This window comes from Penicillium griseofulvum (assembly GCF_001561935.1).
Source record: "Penicillium griseofulvum strain PG3 chromosome Unknown contig_79, whole genome shotgun sequence".
NCBI lineage: Eukaryota > Fungi > Ascomycota > Eurotiomycetes > Eurotiales > Aspergillaceae > Penicillium > Penicillium griseofulvum.
This window is the reverse complement of record NW_024467420.1, coordinates 3001949-3025438: the sequence shown is the minus strand read 5'-3', so window position 1 is coordinate 3025438 and position 23490 is coordinate 3001949. Positions and strand designations below refer to the sequence as shown.

General features: G+C 47.5%; 8 protein-coding genes across 8 annotated transcripts; 3 read left to right on the top strand and 5 right to left on the bottom strand.

The window, feature by feature from the left end:
• Nucleotides 1-185: 185 nt before the first annotated feature.
• Nucleotides 186-1565, bottom strand: atg22-1 (putative autophagy protein Atg22; the record flags this gene model as incomplete). Its single annotated transcript, XM_040788695.1, has 1 exon — nucleotides 186-1565. The coding sequence occupies one exon, from the start codon at nucleotides 1563-1565 to the stop codon at nucleotides 186-188; it is 1380 nt and encodes a 459-aa protein (XP_040652467.1).
• A 1441-nt stretch (nucleotides 1566-3006) lies between these two features.
• On the top strand, nucleotides 3007-6303 carry PGRI_009810 (mediator of RNA polymerase II transcription subunit 14; the record flags this gene model as incomplete). Its single annotated transcript, XM_040788694.1, has 2 exons — nucleotides 3007-3696; nucleotides 3754-6303. 2 exons carry the CDS (start codon nucleotides 3007-3009, stop codon nucleotides 6301-6303), a joined length of 3240 nt encoding a protein of 1079 aa, XP_040652466.1.
• A 196-nt stretch (nucleotides 6304-6499) lies between these two features.
• PGRI_009800 (DNA polymerase epsilon noncatalytic subunit) lies at nucleotides 6500-8794 on the bottom strand (the record flags this gene model as incomplete). Its single annotated transcript, XM_040788693.1, has 1 exon — nucleotides 6500-8794. The coding sequence occupies one exon, from the start codon at nucleotides 8792-8794 to the stop codon at nucleotides 6500-6502; it is 2295 nt and encodes a 764-aa protein (XP_040652465.1).
• A 319-nt stretch (nucleotides 8795-9113) lies between these two features.
• On the top strand, nucleotides 9114-10522 carry PGRI_009790 (SHNi-TPR domain-containing protein; the record flags this gene model as incomplete). Its single annotated transcript, XM_040788692.1, has 2 exons — nucleotides 9114-10172; nucleotides 10241-10522. 2 exons carry the CDS (start codon nucleotides 9114-9116, stop codon nucleotides 10520-10522), a joined length of 1341 nt encoding a protein of 446 aa, XP_040652464.1.
• A 285-nt stretch (nucleotides 10523-10807) lies between these two features.
• On the bottom strand, nucleotides 10808-12739 carry PGRI_009780 (Yippee-like protein; the record flags this gene model as incomplete). The annotated part of the gene is made up of 3 exons (XM_040788691.1): nucleotides 10808-11501; nucleotides 12151-12566; nucleotides 12614-12739. 3 exons carry the CDS (start codon nucleotides 12737-12739, stop codon nucleotides 10808-10810), a joined length of 1236 nt encoding a protein of 411 aa, XP_040652463.1.
• Nucleotides 12740-13512: 773 nt separating this feature from the next.
• Nucleotides 13513-15548, bottom strand: PGRI_009770 (cleavage polyadenylation factor subunit MPE1; the record flags this gene model as incomplete). The annotated part of the gene is made up of 4 exons (XM_040788690.1): nucleotides 13513-14804; nucleotides 14859-14959; nucleotides 15015-15312; nucleotides 15377-15548. 4 exons carry the CDS (start codon nucleotides 15546-15548, stop codon nucleotides 13513-13515), a joined length of 1863 nt encoding a protein of 620 aa, XP_040652462.1.
• Nucleotides 15549-16563: 1015 nt separating this feature from the next.
• PGRI_009760 (imidazoleglycerol-phosphate synthase) lies at nucleotides 16564-18351 on the bottom strand (the record flags this gene model as incomplete). The annotated part of the gene is made up of 3 exons (XM_040788689.1): nucleotides 16564-16653; nucleotides 16712-18154; nucleotides 18229-18351. 3 exons carry the CDS (start codon nucleotides 18349-18351, stop codon nucleotides 16564-16566), a joined length of 1656 nt encoding a protein of 551 aa, XP_040652461.1.
• Nucleotides 18352-20908: 2557 nt separating this feature from the next.
• Nucleotides 20909-23385, top strand: PGRI_009750 (putative autophagy ubiquitin-activating enzyme ApgG; the record flags this gene model as incomplete). Its single annotated transcript, XM_040788688.1, has 7 exons — nucleotides 20909-21099; nucleotides 21148-21256; nucleotides 21325-22103; nucleotides 22168-22312; nucleotides 22373-22840; nucleotides 22893-23255; nucleotides 23305-23385. 7 exons carry the CDS (start codon nucleotides 20909-20911, stop codon nucleotides 23383-23385), a joined length of 2136 nt encoding a protein of 711 aa, XP_040652460.1.
• Between the last annotated feature and the right edge of the window lie 105 nt (nucleotides 23386-23490).

Sequence of the window (23490 nt, the reverse complement as noted above, 5' to 3'; positions counted from 1 at the left end):
AAGGCTATAATAGGAACGGACACATGCCCTTGATATTTATTGTTGACAAGTGGCCTTTATCGTATCAAAACATCTATTAAATTTTTATTTTATTTTCTGTAGATCACCAATATATCAAAAGCAAAAAAAAAAAAAGAAAAGAAAAGAAAACAAAAAGAAATTCACAACTTGACATATCATACACATTACTCTTCAATCGGGTGTGTTTGATCGTCATATATGGTCCCATATTCAGATCCTTGTATGCTATCCAATTCAGCTCCCAATGCCAAGGCATCTCGTTTCCCACGATCAACATCCACTAAAAGCATAAGTGGTAGTGGCACAATAATCAAAACTGCCAAGAACACAAACGCTGGTCGAATCTCACCATAACGATCTGTAATGGCACCAACAATGGCTGGACCAAAAATGCTAGACCCTTTATCGGTGATTGCATAAAGCGCGTAAAAAGCCGCTTCATATCCTGGGGGGATAAGTTGCCCGAAGAAACTTCGACAGTATGATGACAGTCCACCCATGACAAGGCCATAAACCGCCCCCAAAGGATACATTTCCCAAGGTTGATGAAGACCAAGACCCACGCGTTGCACAGCCGGGATAAACCCAAGAAGACCATACAGTGGAATGAGCTCAAACAAGAGGATACACGCAATGATTGTCTGCGAGGCTTGTAGGTTGAAGAAATTTGATACATAGCTCCAAGAGAACGCACCGAATACCCCTGAAAGCATGACGATCACATTGATCAGTCCCAGGGCAGCTGGCTTCATGTTCAGTTGCGTTTTTGCAAACAGTACAGCAGTGCCACTGACAGTGGCAATTCCATCACTAAGAAGGAACCAGGCAGCAAGGAAGATCATGATATCTTTCAGCTGCCGTGCCCGCATCACGGTTTTTCCAAGAGATTTCCAGGCATACACCATGTATCCGATCCATGAATGGAGTGGTTTGCCGTCACTGTCTAGCAAAGGCGGACCAGGTCGAGTGCGCAGCCACAAGGCTGCCGGGATAGTGAAAACAAACCACCATAGCCCAATCAGGAAGAGCACAAGGCGTAATGAGAATGTTGGTGGACGCACGACCACAACAACTAAGATAGAAAACACCTGTAGAATCACTGCACCGATATAGCCTATACCAATGCCGTTGGATGAGATGCTGGTGGAAAGCCTAAGCTCGAGGGAAGTGACAGAGGCAGCAGATGCTTTTGTGGTTTCCCTGTTAGATCCGAGTAGCGGCGTTGAGTAATCCACATTCGTTCGGTCAATATCTCCGGAAGAAAACAACGGGCCGCCATTGGGGCTCATCACATCACCGCCTGAAGATATCGCCTCTTCCCTTTCCTTGAGCGATGGGTGATGGCGGACGAGAACCGGCAGAAACGAATTCAAAAGGACAAAAGATGCACCAAAGCAAGTATTTGAAATGACCGCAAGCAATGCACCTAGGAGGTAAACTTTGGGGACCACAAACAAAAACAACATAGTCGCAATTGAACCAATGAAAGCGAAAACCAGCAAGAGTTTCTTGCGATAGGTTCCATGGTCAGCGGCTCCTGACATTGAAATTATCAGGATTGCCTGAACCAAGACGCTCAATGAAAAAGTATACAGAGCAAAACTTGCAGTGTTGATTTCAGTGCCGAGGAAGTAGATGATACACTGACCGCCATCTGACACCTGAGGAAGATATATCGGTGCATCCGACCCTGATGGCAGCGAGGGGCTCCAACTTGCGCTACATGGTGTGGTTTTGTCAGATAGCAGAACACCCCGATCCCGAGCCATCTGCTCAAGCGTTATCGGAAGAAATGAACCTTTCTCAGATCAGATAATGTCTAAAAGATTCAAGTAGAAGTCACACATACCCATTGCACATACTACAAAAACCTCGGCAGCCCAGCCATAGCAATACCAGCCAGCGAGCTCCCTCTTGCTTGTTGGTCGGGTGTCATCACCAGGATATTGAGGAAGAGACTCAACATTCTCTTGTATACTCATTGCAAGGGAAAGCCAAGTTCATTGCCAGAAATGAATGAAAGAGGAATACGGTATTTCAGGGTAATAAAGTATGTACGTTTAATAGCTGGGTAAACGATGCCTAGATGGTGTTGGATAAATGGTATCAAAGAGGTGAGGTTATACGAGGGTGTTTAAAGTTGACTTTGTTAGGTGAAGGTCTCTTACAAGGTATAGGTACCAAGAAGTCACTAAGAACCTCAGGGCCAGCGTTAAATTGTACTGTATTGGTTGTAGTGGTACTTCCAATAATACATATTTAACTGCCAATACCGTATTGTTATACTCCATATATTACATCACAATGCCAGGCATCAAGGCATCCAACATAAGGCGGTAGGGTAAATGCATGCGCATCGCGCTTTGATCAAATCATCTTGGGCTTGAGATATTGTTGACCCCCAGTCTTCTTCTGGGCACTCATTTACTTTCCCAGCTGCTTCTTTTCCAGACTCTATATGAAACTTTAAATCCACCTCAATCAGTTACTTTGACAGTTACTCTGTCCTTCGTTTCGTGCCAGATTGTTTTGCTGCGTTCCTCGCATTGCGACAACCCTGCTATCATCCTTGAAATATCTAGATCCGCGATCGCATATCTTGTCACACCTAGTTTCTAGACAGATCGAAGTTGGCACCTGTGCGATCCGGGGCATTTTCACTGATTCCGATCCCGATCCGTTGCCATCCTCTCCCGAGCCTCGACCAACCGTGAGAGGCCGATTTGAACCCCAAGCCGTGCGCCAAGATCCCTCCGATTATGAGCGTGGCCTTCTGTTTGCACGGCCCGTGAAACGCATGGCATCGGATTGAGGACCTACCTGTGGCCTTACCTTTGATTTCGGCTTCCCTTCCTTCCCCAGCGCCGACTGGATCGAGCCCGGAACAGTGCCTTTGTTGCGTCGCTTATTCTGCGCCGTACAGAGGGCCGAGGAGGGGATCGCTTCGACGGACGGTCACAAAACAGCTCGGCCGTGCTTCCAGAAATGCCCGGTGTCGTCATGGACAATGTCAATGTCGAGGGATCTGTCGGGCGGCCAGGCCTTAATGAGGCTAGGAATGGTGCGCCTAATGTCTTTAATAATTCCGATAAATCTGTTCACCTCTCCGGCATGAATGGATCAGTTTATGTCAATGGCGCATCGAGCGGGACTGCTTCGAATCAACACTCAAGAACGCTCGCAGATAAGGCAGTGGAAATCATGCCGACGGCGCCCTTTAAACTGCCACATATTACACAAGGATTCTTTCCGTTCGGGACCTTGGTCAATCGCTCAGTACAGGAATGTTGGAATGAACTCTCGGAGTTGATCACAGAATTGGCTACGATACAAGTGCCGGCCTCGGGTGGTTCGATGCCTATTAACGGAAAACCAGCCGGTAATCAGTCTTCGGAGAATGTGCATAAGAAGTTGCGACTCTTGGATTTCGCTCATGCCAAGAGAGCCGAGTTCATCAAACTCCTAGTCCTCTCTCAATGGAGTCGACAAGCTGCAGATGTTAGTAGACTCATTGATATCCAAGGGTTCATTCGCACACGACACCAATCATATGACGCAGCCCTCCAGTATGTCGGTGAAGTGAAACGAGATCTTGTTCGAGCACAGGTCGCCAACCCGGATTTAAAAACAGCCGTGGAGGTATTATCAAAGGGACGAGTGGCCTCATTGCCAGATGTGAGTTTCCCCAATGAATTTTTGCTACTTGTAACACTCTTAACATATTTTTACCAGCTCGGTTACAAACCTCCTAAGCCACTGACAGCACGGGCAACACTCAAAAAGCTACTTAAACTCAACCGAATCATCAGCGTGCGGCTGGCATTACACGATTCGGTGCCGCCCCCACTACGCAATTATCGAGTCCATGATGGCCGGGTAACATTCACAATTTCTGGTGAATTTGAACTTGATCTCTCAGTCGCGGAAGAATCAAAGGAATCACAATTTTTCTTCGTCGACATTCGATTTCTTTTCTCGCCATCATCACCTATCCCAAAAGGTCGAATATTCAATGAACTTGATGGCAAGATTAACGATTTGTTACGTGATGATGGTTTGATGGGATGTTTCCAATTTCTCCACGGTCTCGTTCTTACGAACAAAATCAACATTCTTTGCAGGCAAGCTGTGGATCTTTCACGGGGCCTCTGGGCAGATGCATTGCGTATCGAACTTCTACATCGAACACTTGTCGTTCAGTATTGGCCTCAGAGATCGGGACCGAAGAGCTGGCTCGAAATCGGAGTCAAGAGCGGTCAGCACGGTGGTAGTTCTAGCGACCCGAAGCCTGGGATATCTCACCTCGGCTTCCGATGGATGCGTGATGGCCAGCAGGTCAGCAGCGATGCCATCAGGTTCAACTCAGATGATCTATCTATGGAACTTATTTTGAGAAGCGTCATCGCATTACACACGTCACACCTTCTCTCTGCCGCATTTAACACTCTCAAAAAGCATATCCTTTTCTCCAATCATACTCTTTCATTACAGGGCCAACTATCGCCAACAGAACCTGGAGATTGTCGCCTTGATGTGCAACTCACAGCGTCACGTTCTCTTCGAGTTTCCATCGAACCTATGTCAGGGTTCATTACCCTATGTGGGACACCACACATGCTAGAACGTCTCGATGGTGACCGGGCGTTCTATAAATCATCGATAGAAGAGATATTATCTCGTGTCACTCGACTGCGATGTATCACTGCGGTGGATGAGATTGACTCCGGCACAAAGGCACTCGGTCTCGAACCTGTGAACCAAAGAGTGTTGGGGCTTGATCCCCGCAAGCTGTTCCCTCCAGGTGTAATGCGGACTGCCTTCTTCACCCATCGCCTTTGGAATCGGCACTGGGTCGCTGCAGCGACCAGTAGCATGGATGGTGACCGCTGGTGGGTTGTTCAACTTCGGCCAACCGAGGCAGCGAAAACGGGTCCATTTTATAGCATTGGCGATCATAGCATGAGTGTTCCGCGGGCCCATGTGGTCAGTGAAACTCTCGTTCCTTCGCAGAGACGACTTAACTACACAACGTGCGCCGAGCTGGTCCATGGTCTCACTGGAATACTGGCGATCCATGCCAATGCGCGTTATTTGGCAGACTTGCCAACCATGCATTTCTGGCCGTCGTTGAAAGAGTTGCAGTTAGAAGCAGATCTCACAGTCCCGGATCTTATCTTCAACTACAGCTCGTCCACGCTTCCATCTGCGTTCCGGGTGACCTTGCCCTTCGGGGTAAAGAAGCAGTCGCAATTCAAAGAAATGATCCGGTTGGCTTTCCATGGAATTGACAACCAGAGCCACTCTGTCATAATGATGGCTCACGGCACTTTGAAAACCCGCATCAAATCTTTGGTCCCACTCGTCTCAAAGATGGATCCTTCGTTGATCATTGAAGACAAGGGTGCTGGCTTCGCGCTTCGTTTGCTTGTGCCAGCTGGACATTCTATCATCGCTTGTCTCTTTGAACTCTTGCAGCGACTTGAGTGTGTTCTCTCTATTCTCCAGTCCCTTATACGAAAGGGAATGGAACCACGATCTTTGTCCTTAAAGCGAATTGATTTTGCCTACGGGCCCGAAAACAAATTTTCTGCTTTCTTTGACATCAGCGCCGAAGGGCCTTCTCTGTCTGACTACGTGGACGTTGCAGATGCTATTTCGAAGACTAAGCCTCTTTTCCAACTGAAACTGGGCATCAAATTCGAAAGCTCCAGCCCTCATCGCCGGATTCAAGAGCCACTCAGTGTGGCTTTGAACCAGCGGTTCGCTGACGCCGGTGTTGAATCAACCCTACAACTCTTGGCTACCACGCTTCCTCTGCTGCGGTCATTAGATCAGATCACTCCTCAGTCGAATCAGACAGATCTGTCAATTGTGCAAATCATCGCGCGCAAACCGACTGTATACATGATTCACTATCCTCGACTGAGGTCTCGTTTCCACTTGAGTGCTGTGATGCACCAGGACCACTTGGTCTGGATGTTAAGGGACGCCAACGGAATGGATCAGTCTGGTCGTGGCCAGATCGCAGCTTTTATACAAGAGAAAATTTACCAGTCGAAAGGCGATGGTTGGAATGGTCTTGGGGACGGAGCGGTAGCGAGTATCAACAAGGTTGGAAACCTCATACTCCAGCTGCACGAGTGCCTTAATGCTCCCCATCTTCAACTTGACAGAGAAGTGGAAGCCAAACCCGAGCTAATCCCGAAACAACTGCACATTCAAGGCTCGACATCTACCGCTCCACAAGTTAGGGGAAATACCGATGTCATCACCATTGACTAAGCATCGTGGTAATCCCCATCCAGGGCTTCCATGTAGTTCACCACCTTTTTTTGAGCCTTTTCCGTTTTAATGCAAGAGCAACTACAATGTTCTCTTCACGCTGTATTCCTAGGTCTCAAACTCCCGAATATGACATAGCATCTAAATGTATTTCTGTTCATGATGCGTGAAATTTAATTAAATCATTCCTAGAAGGTTAACAACGCTCTTCCCTGATCTTCCCCCGGTTGCGTAACACATCATACTCGACCCATCTGGCCATGGGAGTACCACCTTCCGGTAGCAAGCGCCCAGGGTTCATGACATGACAGCCCTCATAAGTCATGCAAAACGGTGCAACCTCGGGGTCTGCAAGTACCAATGCGGTGGGTAGCGGGTACAACTGTATGGCCGAGGCATGGTCCCACAAGACGGGCCGCAATGGTAACGGAAATGGGGAGAGTGTTCCTTGGTCCAAAATGGTCTTAACAAGTCTACGGGCCATTGACGCCCCAGACGAGGCGGTTGCAGCCTTGGTGCCCTGTTGCTGGCCCATGTCTTCGATCTGGCTTTCACCCATAGCAAAGACCGCATCACCATCAGCACTGCTCGAAGTTTCATGCATTGGAACATCTGATTCGTTGTCGAGGGTGGTGTTGACAGCGCTCCGTCTCAGTCTTCCCGACATATCATCTCGGAATATGGCGATGTCATGCACTGGCCCGAACCATGAAAGACGTGCCGGATTTGAGGTCCAGATTGCATCACCCGCGGGTTCGGGGTTTTGTGACCGATTCAACTCCGAGTTTGCTGTTGCAAATGCACGTTTGACTCGGGAGGTGAACAATTCTGGAACGGGTTGTCGTGGTATTATTGAGGCTGCACCAGCAGAGAATGCTGATGCCCAGGGGTCATTATCACCTGGCACAAAGACGAAGGTCGAGTGTTGTAGTAACGCTGGGAAATCGGATAAAACTAGCGCCAATGAGTCGATGTATTCCTTGTATTCGATACACCCAGCTCGGCCACCTCCACTGATGATAGCTTTCTGCGCAAAATTGCCGATCAGGATAAAGGCCTGTGGGCGTTCAGGAAGAGACAGATCATTGTAGGTACTGAATACCTTCTTCAAAGCGTCCAGTGTCTTCATGTTGTCTAGATTGACTTCACTCATGATAGCGACTTTGAGCCTGGCCTTTTCTGGTACTTCCTGGTCTCCTCGTAGGCATTTTTCCTGGATTTTTCTCATCCGTGCGCCCTGGGCACGTTCACTTCCCAATCCGAGGAAATCAACCCACCCAAATCCACCACTAGAACTCAGTTGTCCGCTGCCGTGGCGACTGCCTGTTCCTAGCGAGATATCACGCCGCTCACAGGGAGGTCCGCAGACTGATATGCCGACAAATTGACCTCCGATTGCCCCCCCAACTCCTGTGTTCCCTCCCAACGTAGCACCTTTTACCATCTCTTCCTCTTCGTAGACACCATCAACAAGCACAATCATTCCTGGCGCAAACCACGCGCTGTCTTCGGGTATCATTCGGGCATGGCTCAAGTCCAATGCTACACTTCCAGTCAAGTCCACCAGTGACAAATCTCCAGTAGGAGAGATTGCAAGCAACCCCAGTAGTAGATGTGAGGTTCCACTTCTACCCAGCAAATTTGCGATTGGCGTCAGTTTATAGGATTGTCGGTGGGCAAGATTGGACGATGAACGTTGCAATGAAGGAATACTAGCAACGCCCAATGAGCTCTGAAAAGATTCATTGCGGAGCAATCGCTGATACACAAGATTGTATCGATCTCGGAATAGTGCAGTTTTGTGAGACGGTGATGGAAACAAGGATGGCTTTGGCTTCATGGCTTCGAAGTATTTCTTGTCGACGTTATACGTCAAGCGCGGAAGATCAAAGGCGTCGACCACTTTGAGCCAATGTCTTGGATGAAATGATAACTGGGTATCGTCTTCCTCAGCGGCCCCTTGTTTTGAGGTATCACTAGCTGTTTCAACCCGCCCATCATCTACACCCAGTGTGGATGCCTTGAAGGAGCCATCTTTGGTAGTCATTTTCCCAACAACCACCCTTCCACCACTCATACTGCCTTCTAGAGTCTGCAGTATTGTCTTTAGGGATGCTCCTTTCCCTTCCTCGACAATCACTCCTCCGCCGGCTCTTTTCCATATCTTGGCAACCTCGTCCAGGACTCGCTCTGCTAGGCCTTCCTCGCGCCATCCTGAACCACAATTCTTGCCCACAAACACTGCTAGTATTTGAAGCGCGGATGATGAGATTGTGAGATTATGTTTGCGGGTGAATGTTCGAAAGGCAACTGGGCGTAGGGTTGATGGAGGGAGTAAGATTGGTAAAATTGAAGTTTTGGGGGGAGGCGCATTTCCCTTGGGTATTCGAAATGGGCGCGCTGGTGTCCCAAATGCAGGTGAGGATGAAGGAATAGGATCCTCAGTCGCCGTTCTGAAGCGATCAGAATGTCGCGGTGTTGAGGCGTCCATCTCGAGGTTTCCAGACTTTAAAAACCGTGACAAGGTCCTATAAAGTAGGTATCGGTTCAGAATCTCAAACAAAAATCAGTTCGGAATAGAAAAGGCTCTAGTAAAAGGTCCAAGTGAATAGGTAGAGAAGAGAGGAGAGGAAGAGAGAGAATTCAATTAAACCGACGCGTGACACGCGCGCCGGAGCTAAAGCTTCTTCCAATCTCTTCCTCTCTCTTTTCTTTTTCCCACTTCACTCGACTCTCTTGCTTTAGTCCTATTCTTAAGGCTATTAAATTCTTTTGTTTCTTCTTTCACTACTCTTTAGTAAATCGCATTCATGGCTGATACACAAGACGTTCAATCTCCCATTTCGGAGCAAGAGAAACGAACCAAACTCGATGATTTGATCGCACGTGCTGCTGCAAAAGATGCGACCAAAGATCACGACTCTGCCTCCGAGCTATACTCCCAAGCTACCGAGCTTCAGGCTGAACTCAACGGCGAATTGTCCCCCGAGAATGCGGATTTACTCTATGCCTACGGAAAGTCATTGTACAACGTGGCTGTGAGTAAAAGTGATGTCCTTGGCTCCAAGGTAGCCGGCGAGCAGCCGCAATCTGGAACTGCATCTTCAACAAATACATCTTCCGCTGAGTCGAAATTCACCAGTGAATCAGTTGTTCAAGACACAATCGCCAATTCGATGGAAAAGTCGTCCTCCACCAAGCGCGCAGACAAAAAGCTAGAGCTCACAGAATCCAAGCCATTCTTCCAGTTTACGGGAGACGAGAACTTTGTCGACTCCGAGGATGAAGATGATGAAACTGCCGAGCAAGCCGAGGACGATGAAGAAGACGACGATTTTGCCAATGCCTTTGAGGTCCTTGATCTTGCCCGTGTTCTGTACCTCAAGAAGCTGAGTGCTGTAGAGGAAAACGACGGGGGCAAAGGAAAATCGACTGTGGTATCCTCGGACATAAAGCACATCAGGGAAAGAATCGCAGACACACACGATCTTCAAGCTGAAATCTCGCTGGAAGCAGAGAGATTCAGTGAAGCAGTTACTGACTTGAGGACTGTTCTTGAATTGAGAAACTTGCTATATCCTCTAGAAGATCCCTCTGTCGCTGAATGCCATTACAAGCTCTCCCTCGCCCTAGAATTTGCATCAGTCCAACAAGGCGATGAGGAGAATGGCGAAAAACCCAAGGTTGATGAAGAGATGAGGAAAGAAGCCGCTACCCAAATGGAACATGCCATCGCGAGCTGCAAGGTGCGAATGGCTCAAGAGCAAAAAAGACTCGAGGCCGAACAAGATGAAAATGAAGACAAGGCAACTGCGGCAAAGCGCAAGATCGCCAATGTCAAGGAGATCATCACCGAGATGGAGCAAAGAGTAAGTATTTCTCTCTTGTCTTTTCTTTATATCTATTACTTGAATTGGTTAATAATAAACTAAATCAGCTTGTTGATCTGCGCCGACCACCTGTCTCGATAGAGCAAAACGACCAATCCGACGAAGCTATGTTAAAGGGAGTTCTGGGTCAGATTATTGGTCAGTCCGCGACAGACCAAAAAGCTCAGCTTGAAGCAGCTAGCAAGGGAGCAACTGATCTATCTGCCTTTGTCAAGCGTAAGCCTGCGAAGCAGCCAACTCAGCAAGCCGAAACTGCCTCGAAAAGACCAGCCGAAGAACCCGCAGAGAATGGCTCCAAGCGGTCTCGTGTTGACGATACTTCCTCGTGAAGTGGTCTTGTGTCCGAAAGAATCGGAATTTTCTCTTTTCCCCTAGAACCCATCTAAATTACCAGGGTGTTAATGAATTCAATGAATCGGATCCCGTGCGAAATGACGGACTTTCCCAAAAAGAAATTCATAAATCTCGTAACCTTGTTGACTGGTATTATACTAGATTCGTATGCAATAGAAAAGGGGGGGAAGGGCAAGACAACGAGCTCGTTAAAAAGGGTATCATGTCACATTATGCATTGACCTCATCCCACAAGGTCCATCCCCAGGATTTCCTAAAGGTTATGAGATTCCCCACATCGCGGGTCGACGTTTAATCTCACGGTTTCTTCGACGCGCAGCAAGTCCAGGGCTCCAGATTCCGGCGAAAAGGTCCTCACACTCATCTTCATCCTGGCTGTCAAACTCTGTATCTGCTGGGCCAGACCCAATTGCATATTGGTGACCGGCTTGCATAGTCTGTTCCACGCCAGGTGGAGATTCCCAGCACGAAGAGGTAGCGATTTTCTTCGTTTCCAGAATGAACTTGCCAACCTTGTACCGTTGTGATTCTTCTTCGGCTGCAACATACTTCCAGCCCAGGACACTGTCGCAGAATTTGCAGCTAACATCGCTGACTGTGTGTGCCCCTGTAACAAGTTGGCGAGGAACTGGACGCTGCAATACCGTATTGGGCAGGGACGCTGTAGGCGAAGACGACGCGCTGACCGACACGGCAGTGGCTACCGGCTCTGCCGACACAAGATAGGCACGTCCATGGCGACCTGTAAACCCTTTGCTGATAATTTGGGAAGTCCAGCAAAGATGTGAGGCACAGCCTGCACAGCGCAGATAGGAGACATGGCCGTCAAGATACTTCTCAGTCGTGTTTTGGGGTCTGCGGTCCGTTGGAGAAAGCCCCGCACTGTGTTTAGGAAACACGGAGGGGAGGAGGAATTTAGGGACCTGGAGAGATCTTACGCGCTCCTTGGACATTCTGAGATATATTTATAATAAAAAAAAGGCTCTGAAAGGACCTTGAAAGGACCTTGAAGGTTAGAAAGGATATATAGGTGAAGGTAAAGGTGAGGTCATACATGTGCTATACACCTCTTATCTCTTATCTTATCCACGGCTTTTTTTTTTCCGAAGCCGGGGGAAATTGACATTTTCATTAGAGCATAACACGCATGAAAAATAGATTATAAGTACTCAATACTCGAAAACATTGCGCAATATATCAAGCATCAAAAGCATAAACAAGATTCATAACTTCAATCCAAAAATAAATCAAAATCATGCGATGGTGTTATCACTAGATTTCAGCAACCAAGAAAAGCCATCTATTACTAAGGCAGGGTCCTTGGTCGCTACATGAAACCCAGGGTGCCAAGGTGGTGAGGCTGAATCCACACCATCCTAGGCTTCGAACAAGCTCCATTTCATCTGTGCGCTGGGAGCGACTGACACAGGCGACTATTTGCGAGCACCCAAATGTAGCAATGTCGGCAAGTTCAAATAGAGCGATCAAGCTGAAAGTAAGACGAAGGTCAGTGGATAAATCAAACACGTATGGAGGGCTGTCATTAAGCGAAAGGGGAAAGCCTTGACTTGTTCAAGGAAACATAGGGGAAGGGTGTACATACCCTGACTTGAGGCCGTGTTCAAGTGCACGGTCCTCAAAGAAGACGAACAAGGTCCGCTCCTTATTGTGTTCAGCTACAAATCCGCGGTAGATAGCATCGCCGGAGTAATCCCACACTTCTATCCATCGCTGGATTCGATCATGCTGCCCGATTTGATTTGGCTGGATATTTTGGAACGCATCCATCCCCAGCGACTCCTGTTCCACGAAACCCCTCTCACCCAGGAATATCGCAGACAGTCTGTCACAGAAGAGGCTCTCACACTCTTCCGGGATGTTATGCGTTGCCTCCCCCTTGTACTCTGGCCAGTTGTTTCCTGGCCAGGTTCGTTCCGCGCGGGAATCGAGTATGTCGTGGGGAGGACTTAAGAGAGACGATTTAGTCCCCGAAGGGACCTCAGGGATACCACTGTACCCCTAAATTTAAAAGATTAGATCTCGAGCAACATACGAGTTTGAGTTACTAGATACTTACCGGCGCCCAGGGTAGTGCAGTAGTGGAAGCCGTGGACCTTGGAGGTCGACGGCTCAACACTGTAGCAGGTAGCGAGAACGGTGCTCTGAGATTCTTGGTCGAGGAAATGCTGCATTTGTTTGAAATTACTACTGTGGTTATTCATATATTTCGCCATGATAGTCGATCTTTCAGATAATTGTTCTGGGATGGATTTGATGAACGGTGTGGGTCAAGATATCGAACTAGGTCGAAATTTGAAATTCGAAGGGAGTAGAGAAGACACGATGAAGATGTTTGTCGTTTTGAGAAGAAATCCAGTCTGATGTTGAACAGGAAGTAGTGGATGGGGACGTTGTGGAAACAAAGACGGTGTGAATGGGGGTGTTTTTCCCCAAAGTCACCTGACTCTTTACGACTTGGAATTTAATATTTTTTTCACCTTCTCTTCAATTATTAGTATTATATGGTCATGAATTTGCTTTCATATCTTATACATGATTTTTATTTATTCAAATCTAGAAAGGCCATCAAAGTCATGTTAAAAGGGATGTATCAATGCCTAACGGTAAGATTTATATCAATTGAACATTGAAGGGTGCATTATAGCCAATCTGAGTACTTGGTAGTAATGCCTAAATGCCTAAGCCCTGCCCAAATTGTGTTTACAGATGTAGGAAATAAGGGTTAAATTATTCTTATTGTGGCTATCGTAGTAGTACACATTCTGGAGGCAAAAAAGAAACCTCTCAGGATGATACAAGAGAATGAGCAAGAGGACACAAAAAAAAGGATATGTAGGAAAGAAAGAAAACCCCCCGCTCTAAATAATATGCATATACACAGTGTACTGGGAAAACCATAATGCAAATCCGTAAACCCATAGCCGGCACCTGAGTACTTATCTATTCAAAGTTCCCTGTAATCGCTAGGCCGAACTCGTCGGTTTCTAGCTTGATGACGTTGCGGATTCACAGGCTGGCGGAAATATGGTGAATCTTCTTCCCGGGAATATGGTGTGCTGAAAGCTGTCCGCTGCTGATTTGAGAAATTGTTCATTCCAGAGCTTGGGCCTTGAAACCCATTCTGCGGCATGGGGAACATCATCGAAGGATCTCCATTGAACATATTAGGAAATCCGTTGGGCATGCCGCCATTGCTCTGATCAAACATTCCAGCTTGGAGGGGATTGAAAGGCATGTTCATGGGATTCCACCCTGGGCCCATGCCACCAGGAAATCCATTGGTAGATGCCATCGCCATGGGATTCATAAAGCCCATAGCTTCATTGCCGAATCCAGGAGCCGAGAAAGGCATCATAGGCATGCCTTGCATTGGTCCAAAGGCGTTAAATGGCATATCCTGATTATTAAAATTTGCTGGAGTAACACCAGGTGTGCCGTCTTGGACGTTATTAGCGTGAGCTGGTATGTCGGTATGACCATCATCTGCCTTCTGTTTCTTTGACACGGTACCCGGTTCGGAGGTTGCAGTCCCATTCCGGCCGGTAGGCTCGTCCTCGGCAGATCTCTTCTTGGATTGTGTGGGCGCAGTCTCTTGGACTTGATTGAGCGGACTCTGCTCTTTGTTGGAGGAAGATTCCTTGGATTCGGTTTCGGAAACTTCAGGGACAGGAGTACCATCCGGACCCACGGGAAGTTTTTCCTTCTCCTTCTTGGCTTCTGCCTTTTCGGCTTCGTATACCTTAATTTTTGATGCAGATTCATCATCAGGAGTGAGGTTATCAAGTAAGACGCCCTCGGTAGCACATCCCGGGCAAACAAAGTCACTTTCAATCAAAGCATTTGAAATACAATCATTGCAATATGTCCTCTGACAACACGGTGTCTTTGTTGGCTCTAAAAACATCCTCTTGTCAATTGGACACTCCAGACCTCGAGCTTGCAATGCTTTACTCTCCTCGGCAGCTGCTGCTTCAGCTGCAGCTGCCGCCGATGCCTTTGCCTTTTCTTGGTACAATTCCCAGGCTGCCTTGTCTGGCTTTGCAATGACAAAATCGCCGTCGGCATTCACCATGACGCCTGTATTCCTCGAATCTTCAGTGGAGCCATCTGGGGCCAGGGATTCTGGTTTGTCAACTTTGGTTTGAAGTGAACGTGGTATGCCAGTTGATCGTTTGACTCTATATTTGCCATCGAACTTGGGGTCGTTATTGGTAGGGCATGCTTGGATCCAGTGACCTGCGTACAAAGGTTAACGGTCTGTGGTGGAGCAATTTAGCTAGAGGTGCATACCTTTTTCTCGGCAACGATAGCAAAGATACCCCGGAGGTGGAGGGTGGTCGGGTACATTGACGGGTTTCCCTCTGCCACGACCAAACGGTACGGGTGTTGCGCTAAAATAAATCAATATCTCTAACATAATTAAGGGTCAAGAGAGAATGCTCTTACTTTGCCATTTCTTGTTGTTGCTCCTGCCATTGACTAGCCTGCAGGTTGAACAGGGCATTGATCTTCTCTTCTTCTGTCTGGGCATTATTGAGTTCGAGGACGTTGTTGTTCACGGATTGTCCCGTTCCGGGTGCTACTCGGTTCATCGAGGGTTCATTGCGAGGGGCAATGCGAGCGTTGACCGGCATTTTGCCCGAAACATAACGAGCGGCACCGCCCTTACCAGGGCGCGCTGCGGGCAAGCGGCGGGCGATCACGGAAGTCGATCGAGGGATTATGGTGGTGTCATCATCGTATTCTGTCGGATGTTAGAAGTCGTGTTAATCAGAGGGAAATGACTATATTGGAATAGAGTAACATACCCTCCCTGGTGTCCTCATTGTAGATCGACAGCTCAAAGTCACTCCCATCGCCCAATCTACTTTGGCTGATAATCTCTCTTTTGAGCTCAAAGACCGAAATACCAGTGCCATCGAAGGTGACCCTTGAGGGTTCTTTCTGGGACTTGAATTTGAAATGAACGGACGATGACATTGTATTCAATTTTGGAGGGGGATGATGCAACAAAGATGGCTGTGTACAGATTTAGGGGCACCGCCGCCGTGTACAGTGAGCAATAGGGATAATAGAGAGGAAAGAAAAAAAAAAAAAACTCGTGGAATGAAGCGGAACTGGTGTATCACCAGTCACCACAACAAAGGTCTGGCAACAGATATTATCTGTTCAGATCACAGAGAAAGCACGAGATATTTTAGAAAGAAAGCAGGGATCAATAGACCACTGAGACAATGGAATATGTGAATGAATCTTTTTGAATGCTGAATGGTGAGTGTTCAGATCACTGCATACAAATGGAGATCAAAGAATTGATGAATACGATGATCGAAAGAACACTGGTGCTGAATAATAAAAAAGGTGTATTCAAGAGAGATTTGATGGACTGCCCCGTCCTTCAAGTGATTCGCAGAGCCACCCCAGCACCCTGCCCTGGGATCGAACCTGTCTGGAGATCCTTGTAGGCACCAAATCCTGTTATAAAGGGAACTGTTAGGTATGAGCAAATTCACTATCAAACGACGAATGTCGAAGTGTCGTAGTTGTTAGGTAACGAGATTTGATGGTCACGGCGAGATCAACAAAGGGTAAAGCCAAAGACTGAAAACTAGAAAGAAAGAAGTAGGAGTGATAATCGGTGTAGTGAGAATGGTGAGGATAGAACTTTCGCCGCAGTCAGTTGTCTCGGGGGAGGAGAAGGTGAAGTGGCAAGTACGGAAAAGTCAGATGATTTACGTTTGTTTCTACCGCTTCTTAGACCGCTTTTGATGAGTAAAGATAACGGTTCACGTGACCCCTTCAACTGTTCGGAATGCATTTATTACCATCTCGAACATCTTGTATATTAGTTTTATTTTTGTTTTTGGGGGGTTTGTACTGTATATATTGGTTGGTGGGATCGGCCCCCGTACGATCTCTCTATTCTCTAATAAAAACATCAAACTTGCAAAATATCCCCATGAGAAATATTACACCTTTTGACACAGCTGAGTCTTTAGATTGCAGCCTCAAATTGGCGGACCAGGAATCCCTCGGTTTGAAGGTGATCTTTTACTTGAGTCACGGTATATTCACCGCGGTGGAACTAGGGCATGGTCAGAAACTCTGTTGTAGGGAAAATATTTGGAAGAACACAAGCTTACCATTCCTGCCCCCAATGCTGCATCAGTGGTTGTTTGGTTGAAAACCTCCGCAAAGTGCGCAGGTATGCCAGCCCCACTTGAAGCAATGACTGGAATTTTGATCGAAGCTTTAACATCTCTGATCAATTCCAGATCAAACCCACTGTTGCTTCCATCTTTATCAATGCAATTCAGAAGAATTTCACCAGCTCCCATGGCCTCAACAGCCCGCACAAGTTGCCGCACGTCGATATCGCGAGTTTCTCTGCCACCTTTGACAGTGCATTGGTACCAGCAGAAGCTTTGCCCCTTCGAGTTGGGGAACTGTGTCTTAATTGTATGGTGGTGGGTGTCTTCTGGCTTATCCACATATACCCGCTTGGGGTCGACGCTCACCACAACAGCCTGCTTTCCATAGGCTTGTGATATCGTCTCGATTGCGGTTTGGCCACTCAACTTCTCACCAGCGCGGTAATAGTCCTCAGCGGCGAAGACAGAATCGGAGCCAACGCTGACTTTATCAGCTCCAGACTTGAAATACATCGTTGCCACATCCAGGGCAGGTACCCGGGTTCCATCAGTGTCAACGGCGTCTTTGATTCCTCCGCCAATGGTCAAAGGCACAAATACCGTCTCTGATGTTCGTCGCAGAATTTCAAGCATGGGCGTATCAGCAATTGGGCAGTTTCGGAAAGAGGTGATATTCAAAAAGGTCACTTCATCTGCTCCTTGCTCGTAATATTTCTTAGCCATGTCGACAGGCTTACCGAGGTTGCGAACGCTGCCGCTGGCGTCTGCCCCGCTCTTCTCTCGGACGTCATATTGGTCACCCTTGGTGACAACTAAGTCACCAGAGTCGTTTGTCCGAACATCAAGGCAGGCAATAACGCGACGAGTGAGCCCATTTTCATTGCCAGTGACTAGGTCCTGTGAGAGCGACTGGAACTGATCACCGTTCAAAAATGCGCGTATGGCTCGCAGCCCAGCCACGCCACTCTTCTCCGGGTGGAATTGGGTGCCAAAGATGTTGCCCCGACTGATAGCACCGATGAATTCTTCCTCGCCATATGTGGCTGTAGCTACAGACCAGCCGTCACTCTCCAATACACCCGGGTTGTAGGGGGCCGCATAGGAGTGGACGTAATAATACTTGCTGGTCGGCCTCAGACCATAGAAACTTTGATTCTTCGTGTCATCAGATCCAGTGTTGATTGCAGAATTCCACCCAATGTGCGGTACACTCTTCGAGGTGTCATTGAATTTTTGAATGCGCGTAGGAATCAAGCCAAGCCCTGGGACGTTGTTATCTTCCTCTGAGCCCTGAAAGAGGGCTTGCAGACCAACACAGATACCCATAAAAGGCTTCCCAGCTTCGATATGCTGTCTGACGGGCCCCAAGAACCCTCCTTTGTCCAGTTGGGAGAGACAATGGCCAAAATGGCCAACACCGGGGAGTATCAGTTTCTAGGGTGTTGTTGTTAGCAATGGCATGATTGTGAGCTAGCCATAGTGGAATTGGTCCTGGGTATTTGACTAACGTCAGCATTTTTCACATCTTCGGGAGATTTAACCCATTCGACATCGTATCCGACTTGGTTGATCGCATTGACCAGGGAACGGATGTTTCCCGCAACGTAGTCCAGCAAGTGGACGGTAGGCATGGTTATATGGGCTTAGGCCAAACAAATCCCAATAGCAATCTCAGCTGATAGCCCGCAATGTAGTGGATTATCGAGTTTAGGCTCCCGACATGGTAAGGAATCCGACTGTGAAGACCATCGAGGGGTTCCTAAGGGCCCCGCCAAAATTCGTACGCTGAGTCATACCTCTTTTTTTTTCTGCCAGATAAAATGCGGAGAAGGAGGTACAACAGAGTACTTACTCATAGCGGCTAATTACTATGCATTCCAAGTTCCTTTTTGTGCTTTATAATATCTGTGAGTCACATGTAGAATACGCATACTACATAGCCCTCCAGGGCTGTTTTCTTTAGACAATATGTAATAGCCCTAGAAGATATAGTTTCCACCAAGAACCCCATTCAATTGCAATTCTATCTAGACAAGTTAGTTTGAAAAACTAAGTTTGATGTAGTCCTGGGGTGGTGCAAATATGTACTGATGCAGAAGTATATTTCTCTTCACTGGGTTGGATTTCCCCGTGCCTCCATTGTCGTATTGTATGTTATTGGTTTCCGGTTGTGGCTGGTCGCTCAGGTCCCTGAAGATAGATGAGTCCGTTCGAGGGCTGTAGGCTTACGGTTAGTTATGTATATAAAAGAGGTAAGGTTCTTGAAGGAAGATTGACTACCGGGTGGAATTGCCGTAGGCGTACGCCTGCTGCTTGCAATATAGCCGCACTCTGTGTGTCCAAATTAGATAAGTAAACCCGAAGCGGACAAGCATTGGCTTACGTCGTTATCCATGTTGTATCCTTGGGAGTAAACGACCTCCGAAATTCCAACTTGAGCTATCTTGACCGTGCACGTCAAGCAAGGGCATCTGCGATCTACAGTAAGGGTTTGTCTTTGGCAATGTTCATTTAAGGATGAAGTGCACTCACGTATCGCAATATAGGATAGCCCCCTCTCGAATCCGATCTCGGCCTGCTTCCAACAATGCGTTTTCTTCGGCGTGGAGGCAAAGACAGGTTGAAAGACCGACTCCTCCGCCATCCCCGCGATTGCACCGTGGACCTATAATGATTTCTAGTAAGCCAAATGAACAATAGGATCATTGAACCTTATTCGGTTCTGGCCTGTGTCGTACATCCACCTTGGTTGCAGTTCTGGAGATGCCGCGGTGTCCCATTATATCCTGTGCTAATGACACGACTCTCTCGAACGAGCACACATCCCACTCTTCGTTTCATGCAATTGCTTCTTTGGGCAGCAAGAGAGGCCAGCTGCATAAAATACTGGTCCCAATTCGGCCTCAACCGCTGTTCGTCTGCCAGGTCGAGGGTCTGCAAAGCGGAGTGTAGCTCTTCAAGGGAGGAGGAGGAGTTGAATAGGCGCACTTGGGCTTTGTCAGTCAAGTATACGCGTCCAATCTCCTTGTCGTAAAGATTATGGTCATTCCACATTACGAACTTTTCAAGTTCAGGCGGGTCCAGTTGTCTTCTCCAACATCTTTTTTAGGAAGAAAGAAAGGTTAGGTCGGGGGCTTCAGTCACACGTATCATCACGAACCTGTCGGCAAATCGTTTCCATCGGAGGCTCACTGGTGCATCAACGCTCACGAGGAGGAAAAAGGGACGCAGGAGGAATCGATCTAGTGTAGTGGCATCTGCAATGTCTGTGGTAACCCAACGTTCTTGCCATCTTTTCGTTGCAAAGTCAAGTAGAGAGTCGGCATCTTGGAATGTGAGAACTGGCGACTTTGGGTCCTCTTTCTTTCTGACCTCCGACGCTTGCAGTCGCAGGTCATACTCTGACTCGATGATGTCAGATTGAGGTTTGCTGGCTAGTTCAAGAAGCTGAAACCCTTGCTGGATTAGGTACTCAGCAATCGCATGTTTGCCAGCGCAAATACCTTTTGACGTATATCCTCGTTAGTTCATGTGGTGTGAAGGATTAATTTGCCACGATCTGCTGACCTCCACATAAGCCGATGAGCATGTTCTGGCGTTCTACTAATTTGTAGAGTTGAAAAGTGGAAAGAAGAAAAGAAGAGGAACAAGCAGCGGGGCATAGTAAACGGGCGACGCGATTCTTATCGGTCTAATCTTATCGGGCTAATAGGATTGGGAATAGGTATTCCAAGGTTGGGCAGCCCTATGAGGACTGGAGGTATAAGCTACATAACTATAGGAGTATAGGTATCCTTGATTTACAATATAACCCTAAAATCTTACATATTTCAGGGGATCGCGTGTTCAGCAGAAGTCAGCTGTTAAGCTCACGAGACGATTATAGCCCGATGATTCAATATCTGCAAAGGTACTCTTTACAGTACACATATAATATTATATATATACATCATTGATATGTATATATAAAAATGTGTGTGTATATCAGAGATTTCATATATTAAAAGGCTGGAAGAAAGTAGAACCTCAGGTACGTGAAGATAGATAAGCCCCTCTTCTCTCGTGACATCAGACCCTTTCACCTCCTTTACGCCCTTTACGCCCTCTTCCCTCCTTAACTATTACAACCTAAGACTGTATCATTCGGAGTGACTTGATAATCTTTTCTTTTCTCTCTGTTCCTCCGAAATGCAGTACACACCGTTTGCTTCCGACATCGAGTTACCTTTCTATACTTCACTGGCTTCCCATAAGATCAATCATGACAAACTAGATGACTCCGCCCGGCCCGTTCGGGGATTATACGAGATTCGTCCTTCTGATCCTGAGGCTGCGTCATGCCGAATACAAATTCATGGGAACGCACTCACTGGCAGCGAGTAAGATAAAATGGAATGTTCATAAGAACCCCTCTAACAGCAACCCAGGGCACCAGCTGGCTATTACAGAGCAGATGGAATGATCAAGAATGTCAATACCATTGAAGAATATCGAAACATGGACAGATCCAAACTACTCCATCAAGCTGGACAAATGGTAGGAATAATCATAACTAGTGCTCCGAAAGGAGAGTTATATACTAATATACTAATGAGAGCTCTAAGATATGGGACGCCATCCACGACGGGACAATACTTTCATGCCCCTCGTTACTCTGCAGTTTTGTGATTGTATCTTTTGCCGACCTCAAAAAATACAAGTTCCACTACTGGTTTGCTTTCCCGGCGATTCATTCAGACCCCCAATGGGTCCCTGTGAAACCAACAAATCAAGTATCCGAGCAATACCAGGACCAGGATATTGACAACTTGAAGGGAACACATTTATCTCCACATGAGAGCACTGCATTAGTGGAAGCAGTGCAAACATGGTCGTATATTGTGGATCATCGACAACGAGGATTCTTTTTGGCTCGAAAAACCAGACAGTGTTCCGATGACGCATCTCCAGGCGACTCCGAGACAAAGAGTGCACAACAAGACACATCGAATAGCAACTGGCAGATAGCGTCACTTTCTGAATACGAAAATGGGTTTTTTAAGAACGTCGCTGCTGAAGACCGCTATTTCTGTTTCTCAGACCCATCAAATTATGAACAGGCACCAGGATGGATGCTAAGAAACCTGCTCGTTCTGATCAAGCAGCGATGGGGCCTCGAACAGGTACAATTGATACGCTATCGCGACGTGCATGCGAAGCGTGATCAGGGGCGCAGTACAATAATCCAGCTGAAGTCAAGTGCAAAGCAAGAGCCCCAGATCCCAGAATCACTGCAGAGTCAAGTGTCGTTGCCGCTGCCAAAGGTGACCGGCTGGGAACGTAACCCGACTGGGAAATTGGCCGGAAGAATTGTCAATCTCACCGAGTACATGGATCCCAAGAGGTATGGTGTTAATTTGGAGATATCCAGCCAGAAAAGTTGATCAAGGAAGCTGACTTTTCTAAAGATTAGCAGATCAGTCGGTCGATCTCAACCTCAAACTCATCAAATGGCGGATCAGCCCGACGCTCGACCTTGAGAAAATCAAGCACACCAAATGTCTCTTGCTAGGAGCCGGTACATTAGGAAGCTACGTCTCCCGGAATCTGCTGGTATGTGGACGTCAACCTCCGCGCCCGAAAACTATTGTTTTAATCAACGACTATATATAGGGCTGGGGTGTGAAGAAGATCACATTCGTTGACAACGGAACCGTCTCATTCTCTAATCCTGTCCGGCAGCCACTATTTAATTTTGAAGACTGCTTGAACGGGGGCGTCCTAAAAGCACATCGGGCTTCTAAAGCCCTTACCCAAATTTACCCGGGAGTAGAGACCACAGGTCATGCGCTCTCGGTGCCCATGGCCGGCCATCCTATTGTGGACGAAGATGTGACAAGGTCCGATTTTGATCGTCTCAAAACATTGATCAATGAGCATGATGCTATATTCCTCCTTATGGATACCCGAGAATCACGATGGCTGCCTACAGTGATGGGAAAGGCGGCAGGGAAAATTGTGATGAATGCAGCCCTTGGGTTTGATTCCTTTGTGGTGATGCGCCATGGTACCACGGAGGATGAAGATTTGCCGGCCGAGCTTGGGTGCTATTTCTGCAATGATGTGGTAGCACCAGCTAATGTAAGATTATCAAACCAGGGACCTACTTTATACAGAACTGACTGCAGGATAGTCTATCAAAGATCAAACTCTCGACCAGCAGTGTACAGTGACCCGCCCTGGAGTGGCTCCTATAGCCTCTGCACTTTTGGTGGAGCTTTTTGTGTCACTCCTTCAGCACCCCAAAGGTGCTGCCGCGCCAGCTCCCATGACCCGCAATACTGAGCGCGATGATCACCCCTTGGGGATTGTGCCCCATCAAATACGAGGATTTCTCTCCAATTTCGAGAACATGTCTGTCACCGGCAAAAGTTATCCAAGCTGCAGTGCATGCTCGGATAAGGTTGTCAGTGCATACCGCGAGCAGGGTTGGGGCTTCGTGCGAAGAGCACTGAATGAACATGGATATGTCGAAGAATTGAGTGGGCTGAAAGAGGTCAGTCAGCGTCTATAACCAACTCACTCCCAGACTGACACATAGGAAGGTCCACGAGAAGGCGGAAGCAGCACTAGCCGATATTGAGTGGGACGAGGCGTCTGACAATGAGGAGATCGAGATCCTTTAGACAGAAAGCATGGTTCGGCTCTTCGACCACACTGTGATCTGCCGACATGCAAGTTCCACATAGCTTGAGTTTTATAATTTTCGCTCCAGGCCAACGAAAAAGGCC